This window comes from Marmota monax, unplaced genomic scaffold, assembly GCF_021218885.2.
Source record: "Marmota monax isolate L192 unplaced genomic scaffold, Marmota_monax_Labrador192_F-V1.1 WCK01_AAM20220418_F8-fsc00138, whole genome shotgun sequence".
Lineage (NCBI taxonomy): Eukaryota > Metazoa > Chordata > Mammalia > Rodentia > Sciuridae > Marmota > Marmota monax.
Window position 1 is genome coordinate 381,606 of NW_026692763.1, and position 19,701 is coordinate 401,306.

Sequence of the window (19,701 nt, forward strand, 5' to 3'; positions counted from 1 at the left end):
CTCTCACAAGGGGTGAAAAAGGCAACTAAGCCATTTGAAAACAATAGTTTATTGCTTTTTTTTCCCAAAGCTTTGTAAGTTTACAAAAAAGAGGATCAAAGTTTACAGGCTGCTTCATTCCTACTAAGAATGTAAGAGGTGAGAACCTGCCCAGCATGGCCACTGGCAGTAGCTGTTCACTCACTCCAGTCCTACCCCTGGACTGCATTACTGCCTTCAGAGGGCTGTGTTCCTTGCACACTGTCATGACGTAGGTCATTAGTCAAGTCACTGGAATGGTACAGAGGTTTTTTGGTTTGGGGGCTTTTTTGCCTTCCTGGTATAAATGAAATTTTCAGTTCATTTCTGAAAAATAAATTGGTCAATAAATTCATTTTGTTCTGCTTCTACTTTACACAAAGCTTCATATTCAACCCGATACCTGAAAAACAAAATTATTAGAAGCCCTGAAAAAGATGAAATAAACTACAGACTTAAGTCTTCTAGAGAAGACTACAGAGGTTTAAATGATTCTAAGAAATGGTGAGTTCAGAAGGAAGTTAGGGCAAGAAAGAAAAACAGGCAAAGTCCTACCCATAGGAAATCTCCAAGGCTGGGTTGTGGCTCATGGGGAGCACTTGCTTCACATGTGTGAGGCCCTGGATTTATTTGATCCTTAATACCAGATAAAAATAAATAAGGGCAGGGTTGTGGCTCAGTGGTAGAGTGCTTGCCTAGCACATGTAAAGCACTGGGTTCAATCCTCAGTACCTCATAAAAATGAATAAAATAAAGCTATTTAAAAAATAAAAGGCAGGACTGAGGCTTTAGCTCAGTGATAAAGCGCTTGCCTCACATGTGAGGCACTGGGTTCGATCCTCAGCACCACATGAAAATAAAGATACTGTGTGTTCATCTACAACTAAATAAATATTTTAAAAATAAAAGGCATGCTATCCATCTACAACTACCAAAAAAAAACCCTCCACCCCTAACAAAGTTACCTCTGGGAGCCAGCCAACTGGCCCCTTGCTATCTGAATTTTCATACTCAAACCTGGTCAAGGATGTTATAAAACCAATTTTCTGTTTTCTTCCCATCAAATGTAATTTTTTTTAATTTTAATATTTATTTTTTTTTAGTTATTGGCAGACACAACATCTTTGTATGTGGTGCTGAGGATCAAACCCGGGCCGCACGCATGCAAGGCGAGTGTGCTACCGCTTGAGCCACATCCCCAGCCAAATGTAATTTTTAAAAATTCTTCAAATCGGGTTGACTAGTGCAATGCTATTCCTGGGGAAATGATAATGAAGATGATCAAGAAGGAAAATAGAATCTAAGTGGAATGAAGAACCTGCTTCACATCATGGCTTCTTACCTTTCTAGCTGCATTTTCTTTTCTGCTATCAGTGCTTGAAGTTGCTGCTGTTGGGCTTCTCTCTGCTTTGCTATGGATTTGAGCAAGTTCCGAGCACCAATGGCCTAAGAAACAGAATCACCAAAGTTCGTGGCTTCATTAAAAATCTATAGCAGGAAGTCCTCAAAATAGGGGTGGGCCATCAGGAGTTATTTCAGTGCCCAGAGGGGAAAAGAAAGTGGCACACCAGGGCTTGGGGATAAGCCAAAAAGATGATTAACCTACCAATCAGAGTGCCTGGGGAGAACTGGCCTATAGCTAGGAGGAGACAAGTCCAGAGCTCTTCCCAGAGCCCTGCCTGCAGGTACTGAATGGCTGGCTGGCGGTGCCCTTCAGCCTCATGCCCTTTAAGTTATCTGCACCATGTAAGTCTTCATTTTTCCATGTATATAACATAAAACCTGGGGCTGGGGCTGTAGCTCAGTGGTAGAGCGCTCGCCTAGCATGCATGAGGCACTGGGTTTGAGCCTTAGCACCACATAAAAATAAAAAGGCATTCTGTCCATCTACAACTACAAAAAAAATTAAAAAAAAAAAAAAAAAAACTCAGTGCTGATGTGAAGATCAAAGTAATAAAAGTATCCTGACATATAAGCTCAGAAGGTTAACTGGACCCTAAATTGTTACAAAAATCTTGTTTTGACTTGGAATTGGACCACCATTTGGCTCTGTTATCCCATTCCTTGGCATATACCCAAAAGGACTTAAAATCAGCATTCTCTAGTGATATGGCCACATCAAGGTTTGTAGCAGCTCAATTCATAATAGCTAAGCTATGGAACCAACCTAGGTGCCCTTCAACAGATGAATGGATATAGAAAATGTGGTACATGTACACAATGGAATATTACTCAGCCATAAGAATGAAATTATGGCATTTAACAGTAAATGGATGGAACTGGAGACTATCATGCTAAGTGAAATAAGCCAATCCCAAAAAACCAAAGACCAAATGTTCTCTCTGATGTGCAGATACTAATTAAGAGTGGGGGGTTAGATTAGACAAAGGAAAATGAAGGGAAGGGAGGGGAGATGGCAATAAGAAAGAATGAACTGGACATAACTTTCCTATGTTCATATATGAATACACAATCAGTGTAACTCCACATCGTGTACAACCACAAGAATGGGAAGTTATACACCATGTAACATGATATGTCAAAATACATTCTACTGTCATGTGTAAGAAGAATAAACAATTTTTAAAGAATCTTATTATGATTAAAAGAACCCACTCATTCTCCCCCAAAAATGAAGAGAGCAGAGATTAAGAGAGTAGAGAATCAGCGCCCTGGGCCAGGCCAGAAGCATGCTGAGCTTACCTTCATTTTTTCATTTTCTGCTTCTTTTGCAAGTTGGTCAACAAGCTCAATTAGACCACCAACTATTTTCTGAAACTGGCCAATTTCTTTTGGAGAAAGAACAAAAAATATCTTATTTTCTCAGTACCATCACTCTCTCTCAGCACCCCCCTGAAGCAGTGAGGGCAGAGCTGAATGCCCCTTTTAATCTATGTCAAAAACAGTTTGGTGCCTGCTGGTGCAAGTCTCCCACCCTTGGTCTGAACCTAGAGAAAGGTGGCCAGGGGCCCAGTGTTGGACCAGGGAATACCTAGACCTTGAGTTACCACCAAGCCAGCCACCTGCTGCTACTCCAGGCTACAAAGGCAGCAGGCTCCTGATGGTCCACCTGGAGGACCCAATTCCCCAAGAGTGACAAGAAGCACAAAGCACAATTCCCAAAAAAACTGTTTCAGAACACCAGTGCTACCTCTGGACTAGCCACACATACCCTAGATTTCAGTCAATGGTGGGGTGGGACCTTCCCACCAATAACCAGAGCCAAGTAAAGAGCTCACAGCATTTAAGTACTTAATCTCCCACTCACTTTTTTCAACATCCTTGGTATGCTGGAACCCCATTTTACTAGGGGAAAAAAGAGGTGAGACAATAGCATGCACATAGCAACCACAGACTGGCAATGAAACCCAAGCAACTTTCACCAGCTAAACTCTCTTCACAGCATAGGGAGGTCCAGAGGCTCAGAAATCCCTTGCTCCAGCTAATCTGGCTCTCTTCATCAGCACTGGGCTTGCTTGGCTGCTGGGACAGGAGATTCTAAAATCTGTAGCTCAAACATAACTTCATTAAGTCTGTTGAGCTGCCTCTGGAGACTTCAGTTAGCACCTCTCACTCCAAATAATGGAGCGCCTACCACTGAGAACACTTTCTATCAAGAAATCAAATAATGCATAATTCCCATTTTCCACCCCAAAGCCCTGGTTCTGCCCCATGAAGATTAAGGTTTTTGAGAGAGAGAAAAAAAAAAAATCACAGATGGCATGTCAAAAAACACCCTCCTCTCCCAATGTGCTCAATACAGGATGACATGACAAGTATAAGAAGACAGCAGGGGGCTGGGGCTCGTTGGTAGAGCACTTGCCTAGCATGTGTGAGGCACTGGGTTCAGTCCTTGGCACCAGATGAAAATCTTAAAAAATTTTTCTTTTTTTAAATAATAATAAGATGACAGCAGGTACATGAAGATTCAAAGCCAGGACCATTCTTGCAGCCAGGAGAAAGAGTGGGGTACAAATCCTACAGTGGGGTGCTGCTCAAAGATGAATAGTACTGTGTCTCCCCAAGTGATACTCACTGTCCACAAACTCCTTGCACTCTTCCTTGAGCTCTATGGTCTGCTGGGTTACCTCAGGGTCCAACACCCGCAACTTGTTCAGCTCATCAAAGTGCAGCCCTGCTTCACCCAGGATGTCCTTGGCCATAGCTACAGAGAAACCAGGCCCAGTCACTTCTCAGCCACTAAGGAAATACCTGCTGCCCGCCCAAGCCCACTCCTGCCCCCAGACACTAATGCCAAAACCCCTGATGTTCCAAAGAATCCCCAATCCCACTGCCTCCACCTCTCAGCCTCACCTGTTTCCCTTCCAGGTTCCCTAGAGAAGTTCTGTTCTGAAGGGGTGACAGTGGCAGAAGAGGTGTGCCATAGGAGCAAGGGTCAGGAAAGAATAAAGTCCAGTTGCTTGTCACAGGCATCGTTCATTCAACACACATTTCTTGAGTGCCTACTACATGCCAAGACTGCTAGATGCTGGGGGTACAGAGCTGAATGCAACATGGTGCCCGCCCTGGAGGAGCACATAGTTCAGCTGGAGGAAGATAGACAGGTAAACTGAAAAATTATGCTGTTAAGTGCTTTACCGAAATATCTCTACAGAACAAGAAGAGAACAGAGCAGTTAACTTGAGTGACATCGGGACTGTTATGAGCCATAAACATATTTATATATCCCCATTTATGTACCAAAAAAGGCTTTTCAAATACATGTTTTGTGTTGTTTATGGAATAACATCAAAAGCAAATTTTTAAAATCTGGGTAAATTAAAAGGGTTAAAAAAAATAAGCTATTTTTTTATGATGCAAGTCACTATACCGTTGCCCGAAATGGGAACCAAAGTTGGGTCAGTCTCTTCCTAGCAGAAAACACAAAAAAGAATGAAGTATCAGCAAGAACGTACCAAGTAAGGAGGCCAGGGAAAGGCATTCCAAGCAGAGAAGGCAGCATGGACACAGGTACAACGTCACTGAAAGGACGAGAAGGAAACTGGAAACTCACCCTCATTCTGGCTCAAAAACCAATTTTTTTAATACTAAAAATAAGTGAAACGTAGATGCTCTGTTCAAAAAGGGAAGTGATGGGAGACTAGCCCAGTGGTAGAGCACCTGTCTAGCAAATGTGGGGCCCTAGGTTCCATTCTCAACATCACACAAAAAAAAAAAGAAAGAAAGAAAAGGAGGAAATGCTAATTAGTTCTAGTCATTGGCTCTAGGCCCATTCCAAAACCCAGGTTTTTCAAAGACTATCATCACCTGTCCCTGCACCACCCCTTTCCTCTGCTCCCATCTCCCCCTGCCGCACCTGTTTCCCTTTCAGCTTTGTTAGAAAAGTTTGTTTCTGAATGGGATGAAATCGGAGAGTGGCTATCAGAAACAGATGTGCCACAGAAAGAGCCATGTTTGGAAAGAATTAAGTCCCTTGGGCTGGAGATGCCTCTCAGGGGCAAAGCGCATGCCCAGCATATGCAAGACCCTGAGTTCAATCCCCAGCACCAAAAAATAAAGAAATAAAAGAATTAAGTCCTACTGTTGCCACAGCACTGTGTGAGCCAACTAATACATGTCTTTGGGCTGTCTATATATGACTCTGGCCTTTGGCTGCACTGGAATCAACTAAAGTGAGTTGATTCTTTCTTTTTAAATGTTTTAATCATTCAAAGCTTCCTTAAATCTGTCTTCCTGCTTGTTCTCTTTACACATTTAGTCGAAGTACTTAACAGTTACCAGGTAATCAATCAGACCAGATGCTCCAGAAAGATCCACATAACTTGATAGAGCAAACAAACACTTACTTCAACTTCCACTACCTTACCTGAGACAGTGCATTTATCCAGAAACTCCTAAGTCCCTGCTCTGGGGATAAAGAGCTGTTGAAAATGTCTCTGGACAGAGAGTGCACTAATCACAAATTATGATAACGGTGTGAGGAAAAGCACATGGTGCTATGTGAAGATGCAGCAGGACATAGCGTGGAGCAGAGGGATGTCAACAAAAGCTTTCTAAAAAAGTGATGTCTAAACTGAGACCTAAAGTCAAAAAGTTTGTGAGATGAAGGCAAGAGGGAGGCAATCTAAGCAGAAGAAAAAGCATATGAGAACATCCTGAGGCTACAAAAAATCCGACACATTCCAAGAACTTAAAGACTAGTGTGATCAAAACAGTGAGCAAGAGAGAGAATGGATCAAGATGAAGCCAAACGAGGAAACCAGTGCTGGATCATGAAGGGCTCCAAAAGCTGCAGTAATGAGCTTGGCACCTGGTGGATTCTCAGCAAAGTGCCATTTTCATTTAGGAAGATCACTGTGACTCAGTCTGGAGACTGGACTGGAGAAAACAAAAGAGTAGGGCCATGCTTACCTGATTCCTCACTGTCACCCTAGCACCTAGCATGGTGCCTGCACATAATTGGCACTCAGTTAATGTTTGTGGAATGAATGTCTGTGGAAAAAGATAGAAGGCTACTGCAAAAACCAAAGCTTGCAGCTGAAGACAAGTGTTCTGAATTGAGATGTTTTCTAAGCTGAACTGATAAGAGAGTAAGGAAGTGAATAAAGGGAGTGAAAAAGTCAGGCATGATTCCCATAAATCTGGCTTGAACCAGTGTATGATTGGAGGGGATAGTTTAAAGAGATGGGTGAGATGGAGTAAGGGACAGAGAGAAGCTTCACGGAGGGCTATCGTATTCTTTCACAACTCACACCACACACGTGTCTGAGTATCTGAGGAACATAAGAGACCTGGGACTGAGCTCCCTAAGGACGAGGACGGTGATACGCTGTCCCCGCGTCCGGGCTCTCCCAGGTCCACGCTAGGCACTACCTACGGGCTCCACCAATGGGCTGTGGAAGAGGCACTGGACAGAAAGTCAGAAAAGGCCCGGGCGAAGGAACTAGCGGTCTTCTCTACGTAAACCCCACGCTGTTTCCGAGCCTCAGTTCCCTGCGGCTATCAACGGGCCACGCTTCAGGCGTCACTTGGGTGTGAAACCGCTCCCTAAGAGTCTGGCGGAATTCCCACGTTCCTTTCCGCCCGGGTCTGCCTTTTCTTAAGGCGGGGGCCTGTCAGATTCCTCTAGCCCCCGGTCCGCCTGCGTACCCCAACCCAAAATCACCTCTTACCTGCCCGCGCTCTGCGGCCAAGGGTGACGTTGGCAGGCAGCTTCTTCCTCCAGTTACCAGCACTCCGTGCGTAACTCGCTCCCCTCGGCTGCTGCCACGGCTACAAGATCTGTTTACCATAGCGTCACTGCCTGATACCGGAAGCACTTGGCCTCACACATTCCCACAGAGCCTACTGGGAAATACTGCCTACACAACCCAGAAGCCTTTGCGCCAGCGAGGTCGCCGGAAGTAGCTGCGCTCTCACGGCGAGGGCGGGGTGTACGGAAAGCTCGCAGAATTCTGACTCCGCCCCTGATCGGGGGCAGTGCATGCCGGGCCTTGTAGTCTCAGTTTCCCAGATAGGCAGGGATGGGCCGCTGCACCGGGAGGAGTCTGCTGGAGCAGGATGTGAGCTCACAGCCCGGGATTGCTGTTGGGCAGGCGGCTACAAGCTAGGGGCGGCAAGGAGTCGGTTGCCATTCAGCTGAGAGGAAGAAGCGCCCCCGGGGACGGTGAGAGCCTGGCCTGCCGATGCGGTAGGGGAAGGGAAGGGGAGGACTGGCCCCCAGACGGGTCAAGGGAAAAACGGTTGGGACGGCTTAGGGGAGATGGAGAGTTCAAATCCTCCGCTGGGGGGTGGGTGTCTCAGTTTCTCGGTAGAAAGGCAGGGTGCGGGCTGGAGGAGAGCCTGCACTAGCTACAAGAAAGACTGGGCGTCGCTAATTTTTTCCTGGACTCTCTGGGTGAAGCGGCCACTTCACACTTGGAATTTCTGCTTTATCCGCCCTCTCTTGCCAAGCTCGGCTTCCCCTCCCCCGCCGTCCGCCGCGTGTGCCTTCTTCCTTTAGGACCCCATCTTCTTCCACCGCCGCGGTGATTTGTCCTTTGTTCTGCTTGGGTTCCCTTTAGCTTTGCTGAGTGAGACACGTATCCGCCCCTAACCCCAGGCATCCCCAAATATCCACAAACAAGTCCGGAAGGAAGAGCACTGAGACTTTCAGTGGAAACTTCAATCTCACCGGAATTACTTTCTGGGGCGTCACCTGCCACAGGATTCCTGGCACCCGTTGGTCTGGGTGGAATCTGGCATGACGTCATGCAGGGGCTTAAAGCAACTGCTTTGTAGGAAAAGAATAGATTAGCTCTGGATTTGACTTCCTCTCTTTGCAAGCTCAGCCATTGAGTTCCTTTGATTTGGCAGAAGTACATGTGTGTGTGCTTTCTTGGATACTGGGGGTATTGGGACTGGACACAAAATACATGAACTTAATAAAACCTTTAATTTTTCTTTCTTTTTTTTTTTGCGGGGGGGGGGTGTGTGTGCTGGGGATTGAACTCAGGGGCACTTGACCACTGAGCGACATCCCCATCCCTGTTTTGTATTTTATTTAGAGACAGGGTCTCACTGAGTTGCTTAGCGCCTCGCTTTTGCTGAGGCTGGCTTGAACTTGAGATCTTCCTGCCTCAGCCCCCTGAGCTGCTGGGATTACAGGCCTCCCACACCGCGCCTTCCCGGCTAGCTAAAACCTTTTAAAGGGTGGAAGATAAAGTGATTTCATGCCATTCTAGTGTTACTTACTTATTAGACAGCATCCTAGGGTTCATCTCATCCATACCCCATCCCTGAGGCAAACCTCCAAAGGAATTCACTACTTCCGGCAGCACCCACTCTGGCCCCTTCCCTGAACATTCTTCCCACAGACCTATCTAAATCTTTTCAGGGTTAATTTCAGTCTAACAAGCTGACATATATTGAATACTTAAAATGTGCATGGCATTTTTCAGGAAGCAGAACAGTTAACAGAACTTGGGAAAACCAGTACCATGCTTCTAGTGGCATTTATGAGAGATGATGAGCAGCCAAGTGCCGTGCTCACACGTGTAATCCCAGCAGCTTGGGACACTGAGGCAGGAGGATTGCAAATTGGAGGTCAGCCTCAGCAACTTAGTGAGACCCTGTCTCAAAATCAGAAATAAAAAGGGATGGGGATGTAGCTCAGTGGTAGAGTTGCCATTCTCCAAATAAGGAAAGAATGGAAGGAGAGAGGACAGTAATTAATATAAAACCCAAACTCTTTACTGTTATTTACCACCGTAGGTGCCTTCCCAGGCATTCATCGAATCAACTTCCCCTGTTTTCTGTGTGCCAGCTACCATATCCTTATTTCTGTTCCTAAAACTCAATTCAAACAGGAACTTTGTACTTACTCATCCAACTGTCTAAAGTGCTCTTCTCAGACCTTAGCAGAAGTGTTATCTTTCCAGGTGCCTCTAATTAGTGCCTTCCTTGGTCACTCTCTTATCACTGTTTTATTCTCATCTCCTGAACTTGTCTGTTTTCGTGTTTATAATCTGTCTTCTCCCACTTAAATGTAAGCTCCATGAGGACATGACTCTTCTGTATTTGCTTTCTGTTCCCAGTGCCTGGCACATTGCAGAAGCACAGTAAATGCTAACTCAAAACATTTTTAAAAAAAAAATTCTTGCTAACAGTTCTTTGACCTTTTTGAAGGCAAGACAATATATTTGCATAGTTCCTGCCTGAGTCAGCTTTCCACTGCTGGAACAAAATATACATATGAGAAAAACAACTTCGAGGAGGAAAGATTTATTTAGACAGAGGTTTCAGTCCATTATTGGTGAGCTCCGTTGCTTTGGACCTGAGGTGAGGCAGAACATGTGGTGGAAGAAGGTGGTAGAGAAAAGCTGCTCATCCATGGCAGATGGAAGCAGAGAGAGAGAGAGAGCAGGAAGTAGGGGCTGGGGAAGAGAGAGACTCTTCCAAGGAACACCCCCAGTGACTTATTTCCTCTTACTGGCCCCCCTGCCTACAGTTTCCACCACATCCCAATAATGCTATCCAATATGAATCCCTAATGGATTGATAGATTGTTGAAGTAGAAAGTCATGATCTGATCAGTCCCCCAAATCCCCACTTCTGAATGTTGCTGCACTAGGGACCAAGCCTTCAACACATGAGTCTTTAGGGGACACTTCATATCCAAAACAAAAATTTCCTTCTGTTTAACATAGTAAGCACTCAATATTTATATTGCTGAATGGATTAAATGAGCTAAAAATAGATATGAAAATATTAGCATAGAATAGTATCTGGTACATAGTAAATATTTATTCAATGAATGCTAGCTATTGTATTTTTTTCTTCAGTGAATTGGTTATATTGATTCTTTAGATAGCCAAAACATAATACCGTTGCACCTCTGTTGGTTCCAAGACCTCTGCAGATACTGAAATCCAAGGATGCTCCAGTCCCCTTATATAACTGGTATATTACTTGCATATAATTGATGATCATCCTTCTGTATACTTTAAACCTCTATATTGGTTATCATACTTTTAGAATATTGTTTTAGTCAGCTTTTCATCACTACAACCAAAATACCCAACAAGAATAACTTAGAGGAGGAAAAATTTATTGGGACTCAAGGTTTTGGAAGTCTCAGTTAAAGATGGCCAACTCCATGGCTCTGGGCCCAAGAGGAGAGCACATCATGAGGGAAGGACCCAGTGCTGCTCAGCTCACAGCAAGGTTAGAAAGAGACAAAGAGAGGGAAAGGGGAGGGGCCAGGGACAAATGTTCCCTTCCAGGGCACAACCCCAGTGATCCAGCTCCTCCAGCCATACCCCATTGTTACAGCTCTCACAATCTAATCATTTTACCTTTAACATTCCTCATTAACACAGGAACTTTGGGGGGATACCTCATATCCAAACCATAACAAGTATAAATGCCATGTAAGTTGTTGTTATACTATATCAGGGACTAATGGCAAGAACAAAGTCTGCATGTGTCGGTACAAGTGCTATTATTTTTTTCATGTATTTTCAATCCACTGTTAATTGAATCCATGGATTCAGATGGGTTAGAGTACAAATCACAAAAAAAGGGGGGAAAGAGAATGTAAATCATGAGGGTGACCTGGCTTTCCTTACTCCTTGGTTCTGTCAGCTCCAGTTGGTATTCTGTGTGTGTGTGTGTGTGTGTGTGTAAATGGTATCAAACCCAGGGCCTTGTGCATGCAAGGCAAGCACTCTACCAACTGAGGTATATCCCCAGCCCTCCAGTTAGTATTCTAATCCCCACATTACTCAAAAATTTTTAGATTTATCATCTGATCTTTTCTGATACTTTCTCCTCATTCTTCTTTGGAGCAAAAAGAAGAAAAGATAAAACTGGGTTCCTTCTCAGGAAAAAGAAGCAAAAATAGCTATCCTGTAGTTGTTCTGCCTTGGAAAATAGTGGCGATTTCAGGAACTTGGGTCAAGTCTGGTGCCAAGAAAGGGGAAGGCCAGGAAGCCCAGCGGGAGCCCAGGTGACCCTTGCTAAGAACATTGGCTTGCTGCTCCAGACTGGCCCACTCCATCCTCTCCTGAGGACAGGCTCCCTCCTGCCAGTGCTAAACGAAACCCTGGCTAGGTTCCTTCTGAGTCTGGAATCTTGGGAAAGGAAGTGCATCCTGTCCCTTTGGCTCCTGGGAAACTCCTAGACTGGCTGGATTCCTAGTAGGTTGGGCTGAAAGTCTGGTGTCACAGGAAGTTTATAAAGAAAATCTGGAATCTCACTGGTAGATCCCCAGAGCGATCTCTTCCTCAGAGCCTCTGTGTCTAGTTCCAAGGCTTTGCTTGTCTTGCCACCCAGAGCTGAGCTGAGTCTCAGAGGTTAGTGAGGTGAGCAGGATAGGGGTCTGGGAGACTACTCCCAACCTGGCTTCCAGTACAATGAGGAACAGCAGAAAAGTCTTTCCTACTATTGCCTAGGGATGGAGCCTTGCTGGGAATGCCTGGCTTACCAAGGAGGGAATGGCATGGTCAGTGTTCCTTCTGTTAGCCCTCCCTCATTGGAGGACTCTTCTGCTGACTTTCATCTTCTCTCCCATCTCCTGCTCACAGCACTGAGAGTATGAGGCTCTGGCCTCCCCAGGACACTCCCTTGTGAACACTTCCACCACGGCGGAGCCTTCCAAGCCTACCTCCTGCCGTGTGGTGATCTACCTGCAGCGGGAGATGTCGGGGGACACATGTCTATGCCCAGCCTCAGGTGCCAAGCCCAAGCTAAGTGGCTTCAAGGGAGGAGGGCTGGGCAACAAGTACGTGCAGCTCAATGTAGGCGGCTCCCTGTACTACACCACGGTGCGGGCCCTCACCCGGCATGACACCATGCTCAAGGCCATGTTTAGTGGACGCATGGAGGTGCTGACCGACAAAGAAGGTGAGGCATCAGGGCTGTCTATGTGGGTAGGGAAGCAAGGGGGAGTCCTGAGAAACTACTTCAGAGCAGGTCTTACACTTGGTAGATTAGAATCCAGATTCCCATTTTCTCTCACTTGGAATAGGACTTCTTCATCTGGAGTTCTTAGGAGAACCACAGAATTCCCTGAAATGGTACATAGAATGTTGTGTATTTATGCATTTTCCAAGGAGAAGATCCATACTTTAAAAATATTTAAATAGTACCAGATTCTTTTAAGAGCTGTTACTGTACAGCCTGGGCTGTGGGCAGAAAGTGAGCAAGGGGCTGGTGAGTTCTTTGTGGCCATGGTGGCCTGAGTGCTCCTGAGCTTAGACTTCAGAGAGCCTCCACAAAGCCTGGCAGGCCTCTGTGTCCCATGGTGTGTGCCAGTCCTTGGGTTTAGGTAGGAAGGGTAAAGAGCAGCCATGGGCCTGAGAGCTAGAGTGTCCATTCCCACTTCTCTCGACCTAGGCCCTGGGCTCTGTGCTCATGTAGGTCCTTTCCTTGCTACCTGCCACCTGGCTCAACATGTGGCCTTTGCCTGCTTCTGAGGTTACCAGGAGACAAACAGTAATCCCGTGGGGCCCATTCTGAATCCCTAGGCTGGATCCTCATAGACCGATGTGGAAAGCACTTTGGCACCATTTTGAATTACCTCCGAGATGACACTATTACCCTCCCTCAAAACCGGCAAGAAATCAAAGAATTGATGGCTGAAGCAAAATATTACCTCATTCAGGGCCTAGTGAACATGTGCCAGACTGCCCTGCAGGTAAGTGGGCAGAGTTTGGGGGTAACCTAATGAAGGTGGGATTTACCACTCCTCTAGAGACTTAAAGGGTCAGTGCCAGGCTTTCTGTATGGAAGATGAGGTCAATGAATCCAAACCTAGTTAGAAGTTAGGCACAGTGATACACACCTGTAATTCCAGTGACTCGGGAGGCTGAGGCAGGAGGATCGCAAGTTCAAAGCCATCCTGAGCAATTTAGTGAGGCCCTAAACAACTTAGCAAGACCCTGTCTTTAAAAAAAAAAAGGTGGAGGGATGTGGCTCAGTGTTAAAGTGCCTCTGGGTTTAATTCCTAGTAACTAATTAACAAACCCATTTAGAACAGTGAAATGCTGTACAGGCCCAGCAACCTGGCAGCCAGGTTTTCAAGCTCAGCAGTGAGACTCTGCTTCTAGTCCATGTGCTTAGGTATGTGGACTCCAGGTTTTCTGGAAATGGGGGTCTGCTTGCCAGCTGTCAGGATCTCTTGCCAGGGACCTCATGATCTCTGTCTGATGCCTCCTTGCTAAGCAGAGGGTAGCCATGGCAGAGGGGCTGCAGGGGTACCTAGCTAAGCCTGGCAAGCAAAGAACCCAAGGAAGGCTGTCTGTTCTGTGCATGTCTCCCAGGACAAGAAGGACTCGTACCAGCCTGTGTGCAACATCCCCATCATCACATCCCTGAGGGAGGAGGACAGGCTCATCGAATCCTCCACCAAGGTACCGGGAGCTCAGAGGGCTGTGGCCAGGGAATGCCATGCCCCCAGCCTGGCCCTCACTCTCTCCTCCCTCACAGCCCGTGGTGAAGCTGCTGTACAATAGAAGCAACAATAAGTATTCCTACACCAGGTAGGTGGGCATGTCTGCGGGGGGACTTGAGAAGGGCTTCAGAGGCAGCTGAAAGGGCACAGCCAGAGCAGACACAGGGCAGCAGACCCGGGGACAGCCTCCTGCTCTCCTGGAGTGGATAACTTGGGTCTGGGGTTATTTCTTTTTTTTTCTTGAGGTGCTGGGTTTGGAACACAGAGTCTTGGGCATGCTAGGCAAGTGCTCCACCACTGAGCTACACCAGGGGAAGGGAAATCAGGGTAGAGACATTTAGAACTTGGCACAGGACCTTGTTGGGATATAGAGGAGGAAACAGGAAACACGCCCTTAACAGGTATCATGTCAAGAGCATGCCCAGTGTTTTCATCAACATTGTCTCACCAGGCAGGGGGCTGCTAGGAAGCCAGCAGGCTGGGAGTCCTCCTAAGCCTCCTGCAGCCTTTGTGCTTCCCACTGGACAACTTCCCCGTGGCCTCCAGGGTCCTTGAAACAGGCCACAGTTAATTATACCCAGATGGTTGTGGGCTCAGAGTCCCAGACTCTCCCTGTGCTTCCCTGTAGACAGGCACATTGCCAGCCCCACAGTAAGGGAAGGAACGCCCCCTGCTGGAGTAGCAGCGGGACTTTGTCTCTTTGAGCTTTCCTTAGTCTCTGCTGTAACTTAAAACCAACTCAATCCCTTTTCCTCACAGGCCCCCAAACCCAGAGGTTGCCCCATGACTGTCTTCCTGTCCCCCCCGGCATCTTGACTTGTCTTCATTTCAGCATGGCAGGCGGGGAGGGGAGGGGAGGGCCCAGCTCGCGCTAACAGCTCCTCTGGTGCCAGAACCTCATTCCCAGGCCTGCTGGCCCTCATGGGTTTTTCAGCAACTCCGATGACCACCTGCTGAAAAACATAGAGCTGTTTGACAAGCTGTCCTTGCGCTTCAATGGCCGCGTGCTCTTCATCAAGGATGTCATCGGTGACGAGATCTGCTGCTGGTCCTTCTATGGCCAGGGTCGTAAGCTGGCAGAGGTGTGCTGCACCTCCATCGTGTATGCCACAGAGAAGAAGCAGACCAAGGTATGGGGACTTCCTCTGCACAAGGCGGAACACACAGCAAGCAGCTGAGGCAGTGCTGCCCCCAGATGAGGCTTTCCCACAAAGCTCTGTGTTTGGCTTTCTTTCCCAAATATGCTGTGATACTGCTGGCTAGGACAGAGCCAGAACAAGGGATTCGGGAATGGATGGAAACCATCTGCTTCTGGTAGCTAAGGGACAGCAGGCATTGGCCAACAGGGAACTGTGTGACGCAGTGGGAAGGACTAGGTATTTGAAGTTGGCCCAATTCGGATTTAAATTCTGGTTCCGCCACATACCAGCTGTTTTTTGGATAAGCCATTTAACCATTTGGGCCCATTTCCTCTTTTGCAAACACAGGAATAAGAGTGCGAGATTACTAGAGATCTGAAAATGAGACAGTGCTTCAGAAATCAGCATGATGCAGTGGATATGACTTCAGTTTTCAAGAACACTGATAGGATCTCTCTAGCCCTGGCTAGTAAGGAGTTCCTGGTCAGTCAACTTAACCTCTATAGTAACACCACAGTGTTGGGCATGCCTGAGGCATCAGACAGGTGATAGTTTACACAAACTCAGCTAACCCCTTTTTCTCAGGATGCAAGCAGAAGGTATCTTCCCCGGAAAATAACAAGGGTCAGTCCCAGAGATGGCAGAGCTTTTCTAGGGCGGAACAGCAGTTCATCCGGGGAAGTCATGTAGGTACAAAGGGCTTAGGCCCAGATAGCACCTTCTTGGTCACCAGGTTGCTAAAGTGCCTCCAGCTAGGTGTTTTGCCAGGGTCAAGGAGCAGCTTATAGGAAGTGGCCCTGCTTCCTCATGACATGGGACATGGGACAGTGAGTGTGGGGCTCTCAGCCATGTCCATGGAGGGAAGACTTGGGGGGCTGAGTTGCAACCATGACAACACCTGTTACCTGCCTGTGTTCTTTCTTTGGTGGTGGGGGGGGGGGGGGCAGGGGTTGAACCCAGAGGCATTTAACCACTAAGCCACATCCCCAGCCCTTTTTATTTTTTATTTTCAGACAGGGCCTGGTTAAGTTGCTTAGGGCCTTGCTAAGTTGCTGAGCTGGCTTTGAACTTGAAATCCTCCTGCCTTATCCCACTGAGCCATTGGGATTACAAACATGTGCCACCAAGCTTAGTTTCCTGTGTTCTTTTGTCCATGAACTTCTCTGACCCCTCACACCACACCTACAAGACAGGCCAGGTTTCTGCCATTCTTTGCATTGAGAGATAAGGGCACAGAGCTTAACATGACATGGCAAGTTTGCTGGAATTCTGCCATACCTTCTCTTTCCTCCATACTGATCCTGGGGATGGGCATGTTGGGTCAGGCAAAAACAAAAAGCAGTAAGACTGCTCATCAGAGCAGATGATATATACATAGGCAGACAGATAAACTGTGTGTCAACCTCTCTGCTAAGCAGTTTACATATTTCTTATGTTGTTGATAATAACTCCGGGAGGGAAATATTAACCATCACTTTACACAAATGGAAACTGTGCCTGGAAAGCTTAGACCCAAGGCCTCACAGCTAGTAAGTGATGGAGCTATTGGTATCTAGGCCACGGGTGCATATTAGTCCATCAGTCTCGGATTGGGGTGGGACAGGGTCAGGATGGTCTTCTATTATGTCCACAGAGCATGTCTCCTGACAGTTAGGAGGCCTCATGAAGCAGCACAGGGCCTAGAGCCCTGACAGGCTGTACGTCCTGAGACAAAATCTGAATCAGTCTTATCTACCTTGCCCCAGGTGGAATTTCCAGAGGCCCGAATCTATGAGGAGACACTCAATGTCCTACTCTACGAGACCCCCCGCGTCCCTGACAACTCCTTGTTGGAGGCCACAAGCCGGAGCCGCAGCCAGGCTTCACCCAGTGAAGATGAGGAAGCCTATGAACTGCGGGATCGTGTGCGCCGCATCCATGTCAAGCGCTATAGCACCTACGATGACCGGCAGCTCGGCCACCAATCTGCCCATCGTGACTGATAAGACCTTCAAGGAGATGGGGCACAGGAGGCCCTGTCTCCTGCCCTCTGCAGCCCCACACTGCAACTTCCTGGTTGTCTGCTCCAGCACTCAAAAACATGACAAGTCCTTCCTGTGAAATCAAGGGCCTGGGCTGGGAAGGGCCCATTTCCTGGCCCTGACTGTTGAGCACTACCAGATCCATCTCCCTTCCTGTCCAGCAAGGAGCTACTTCTGTTGTGGGGTGAGCTGACCAGCCTCCCTCCTCCTGCTAAGTACATTCCCCTCTGGGCCCTATGCTGAGTGCCCTTCCTCAGCGGAGCCCCACAGGAATGGCTTCATTCTGGGGGAAAGGCTGCTTCTGGTGCTGTGGAGGCCCAGTCTTTATCATAGGTGGGGCTTCTTTTTCCCTAAGGTGTTGAAGCACAGGTTTGATGAGCTTGATTTTTAAAAAATAATCTAGGAAATGAATAGTTTTATATAATGAGGGACTAGGCATTTGTTACCCCTGCAGGGTGCCAGAATCCTGCATAAGGTAGACCCCTCAGCCCTTCTTGATGCTTTTGGGATCTGTCTTTATTGCACTTTGTACTGTTATTCAGGAGATTAGCCTGCCCTGACCCACACCTTTTCCTGACCCTAATCCCCTTTTCCTGCAGAATCATTCTGAGGGAGAGGATAAAGAGAAAGCAATAAAAACAAAACTGACCAGTTTTGGCTTTATCAGCCTGGCCAGGCAGCCCAGTGCACCAAGGAAGACAGGCTGTGTAAGACGAGACCTGTGGTCTCACAGCATGCTGCCTAAAGAGACATCTCACCCCCACATCCTGGGGTCATGTCACTGACTCCTGGGATGTAATAGTGCTGTTCTCTTTGATTCTTATCCTTGAGTGCCCTTAGTTCCAAGGCACATTGACTCCACATACTGTAAAGGCTAACACTGTCAATAGTGGCTAGGAGCTACCCTGGGCCGTAAACACAAGCAGCACCTGGAAGGCTATAAAGCCCATGGGTGTTGTACAGTGCTGGTCAACATGCCCATTAGCTAAAGGACAGTGGACTCAGCCCTGCACATCCAACAGGCCCCGTGTCCCACCCCAATCTGCATGCTGTTGGTTTTTGTCCTGGCTGGGATGGTGAGTCTTATCCCTCACTGGGATGGCCCAGTGGTGAGTCTATGAACACAGAGCTATAGGAAAAACCTAAATCCCTTGAAGGTCTTCATTCCTTCTTGGCATGGAAATGCCACGTATCAGCCAGGGTATGAGTTCTCATGACTTTGGTTTTCATCCCGTGTCCCTCGGGAGGCTGCTCATCTGAATTCTTTGCTGAGGAATGCCCTCAGGGAGGGAGGATTCTACCAGCCTAACAAAGGAGAAGGAGCACAGGCTGTCAGGTTTATCACTCTTTGACTACTCTAAGCAGCTGCTCACAGCTGACCCCACAGAGCTTATGGGCAATTGCCAGGCCCAGGGTTGGCCACTCACAAGGACCTGGAATGACATGATGGAACAGGAGAAATGTGACTTATTAAGCAGGCATTTAATGTTAGTCAGTCTTGAATGTAAAATTAGCTGAAGACTCTCAAGTCAGGTACTTGGTGATCAGCTACTAAGTCTTCCAGCCTTCACTGCAGTTAAGATGACAATCCATTTCTTTGGGCAAATTTAGGCTTCAGGGGCTGGGGATATGGCTCAGTGGTAGAGCATTTGCCTGGCATCCATGAGGCCCTAGGTTCGATCCCCAGCACCAAAAAACAAAAAAAAATTCAGGCTTCAGCTTTGTGGCTTTCTTAAGGAGATGGAATGCTTCAGCCTAGAGCTACTGGCCTGTTTTCTCAGCTGCGCTTTTGAACCCCTTTTTTTTTTTTAAGAGAGAGAGAGAATTTCAATATTTATTTTTCAGTTTTTGGCGGACACAACATCTTTGTTTGTATGTGGTGCTAAGGATCGAACCCGGGCCGCACGCATGCCAGGCGAGCGCGCTACCGCTTGAGCCAAATCCCCAGCCCCCTTGAAGCCCTTTAATACTCAGATTCCCAGCTCCCCACTGAGGCATGATCACACTTGTCCTTTGATCTCCACATTCCCCTTAGCTTCTACTTAGTGCTCTGATATTTCAGATCCTGGGCTGTCTCAGTGACCCCTCTTTTTGGTTCTGAGAAAGCACTATAGTCTAGGCTGGGCATTTATCTTCTGACTGAAATATCTTCTCGGTCTTACAGAAAACACTAACATAATTTGTTGAAATGATCTCTGCTTCTTTAATCAGACTTTGTGGCTTAAGGGTTTGGGGAATTTCCCAGCCCCGTTCAGAAAGCAGCTCTTGGCAGTGTTGAATTTTTCAACTCCAACCGGGTGGGTGGGGAGGGGTAAGCAAAAACTGTCAGATGAAGGTCAAACCTTGTTGGTTTCTGAGAAAACTGGAAGCTTACTGTTAACAATGCACACCAGTAATGGGGTTTTGAATCTGGTATGTGACCATAGCCTACCTGAAGGATGGCACAGATCCTGGCATGAGAAAATTTTTCCTGTATCACATAACTGCGATCCTTTTTTGCTCAGTCTAAGTGATGGAAATAAACACTAATTTCTAATAAATTTGTGTTACACTGAAGTGGTAGAGAGTCTTGTTTACAGTAAGGAGAGCTCGGCAGGCTTGCAGCTGTGGGCTTGGTTCCTGTGTTTCT

General features: G+C 47.1%; 2 protein-coding genes across 8 annotated transcripts; one reads left to right on the forward strand and one right to left on the reverse strand.

Moving 5' to 3' along the window:
- Window positions 1-31: 31 nt before the first annotated feature.
- Window positions 32-7,304, reverse strand: Ift20 (intraflagellar transport 20). Of its 6 annotated transcripts, XM_046446978.2 has the most exons (7): window positions 7,152-7,301; window positions 4,935-5,000; window positions 4,333-4,565; window positions 4,055-4,183; window positions 2,722-2,807; window positions 1,361-1,464; window positions 32-345 (listed from the first exon to the last, which is right to left on the reverse strand). In XM_046446978.2, exons 4-7 carry the CDS (start codon window positions 4,179-4,181, stop codon window positions 192-194), a joined length of 471 nt encoding a protein of 156 aa, XP_046302934.1. In that variant the 5' UTR covers window positions 4,182-4,183; window positions 4,333-4,565; window positions 4,935-5,000; window positions 7,152-7,301; the 3' UTR covers window positions 32-191. The 6 variants fall into 6 exon arrangements, with proteins under 6 accessions (XP_046302934.1, XP_046302935.1, XP_046302932.1 ...); XM_046446979.2 differs by lacking the exon at window positions 4,935-5,000 and having other exon boundaries at window positions 4,333-4,368; window positions 7,152-7,296; XM_046446976.2 differs by lacking the exon at window positions 4,935-5,000 and having other exon boundaries at window positions 7,152-7,294.
- Window positions 7,305-7,486: 182 nt separating this feature from the next.
- Window positions 7,487-19,628, forward strand: Tnfaip1 (TNF alpha induced protein 1). 2 transcript variants are annotated; one of them, XM_046446798.2, is made up of 7 exons: window positions 7,487-7,645; window positions 12,045-12,363; window positions 12,987-13,156; window positions 13,782-13,871; window positions 13,948-14,000; window positions 14,847-15,042; window positions 16,797-19,628. In XM_046446798.2, the coding sequence occupies exons 2-7, from the start codon at window positions 12,159-12,161 to the stop codon at window positions 17,031-17,033; spliced, it is 951 nt and encodes a 316-aa protein (XP_046302754.1). In that variant the 5' UTR covers window positions 7,487-7,645; window positions 12,045-12,158; the 3' UTR covers window positions 17,034-19,628. The 2 variants fall into 2 exon arrangements, with proteins under 2 accessions (XP_046302754.1, XP_046302755.1); XM_046446799.2 differs by having other exon boundaries at window positions 7,498-7,669.
- The last annotated feature ends 73 nt before the right edge of the window (window positions 19,629-19,701 follow it).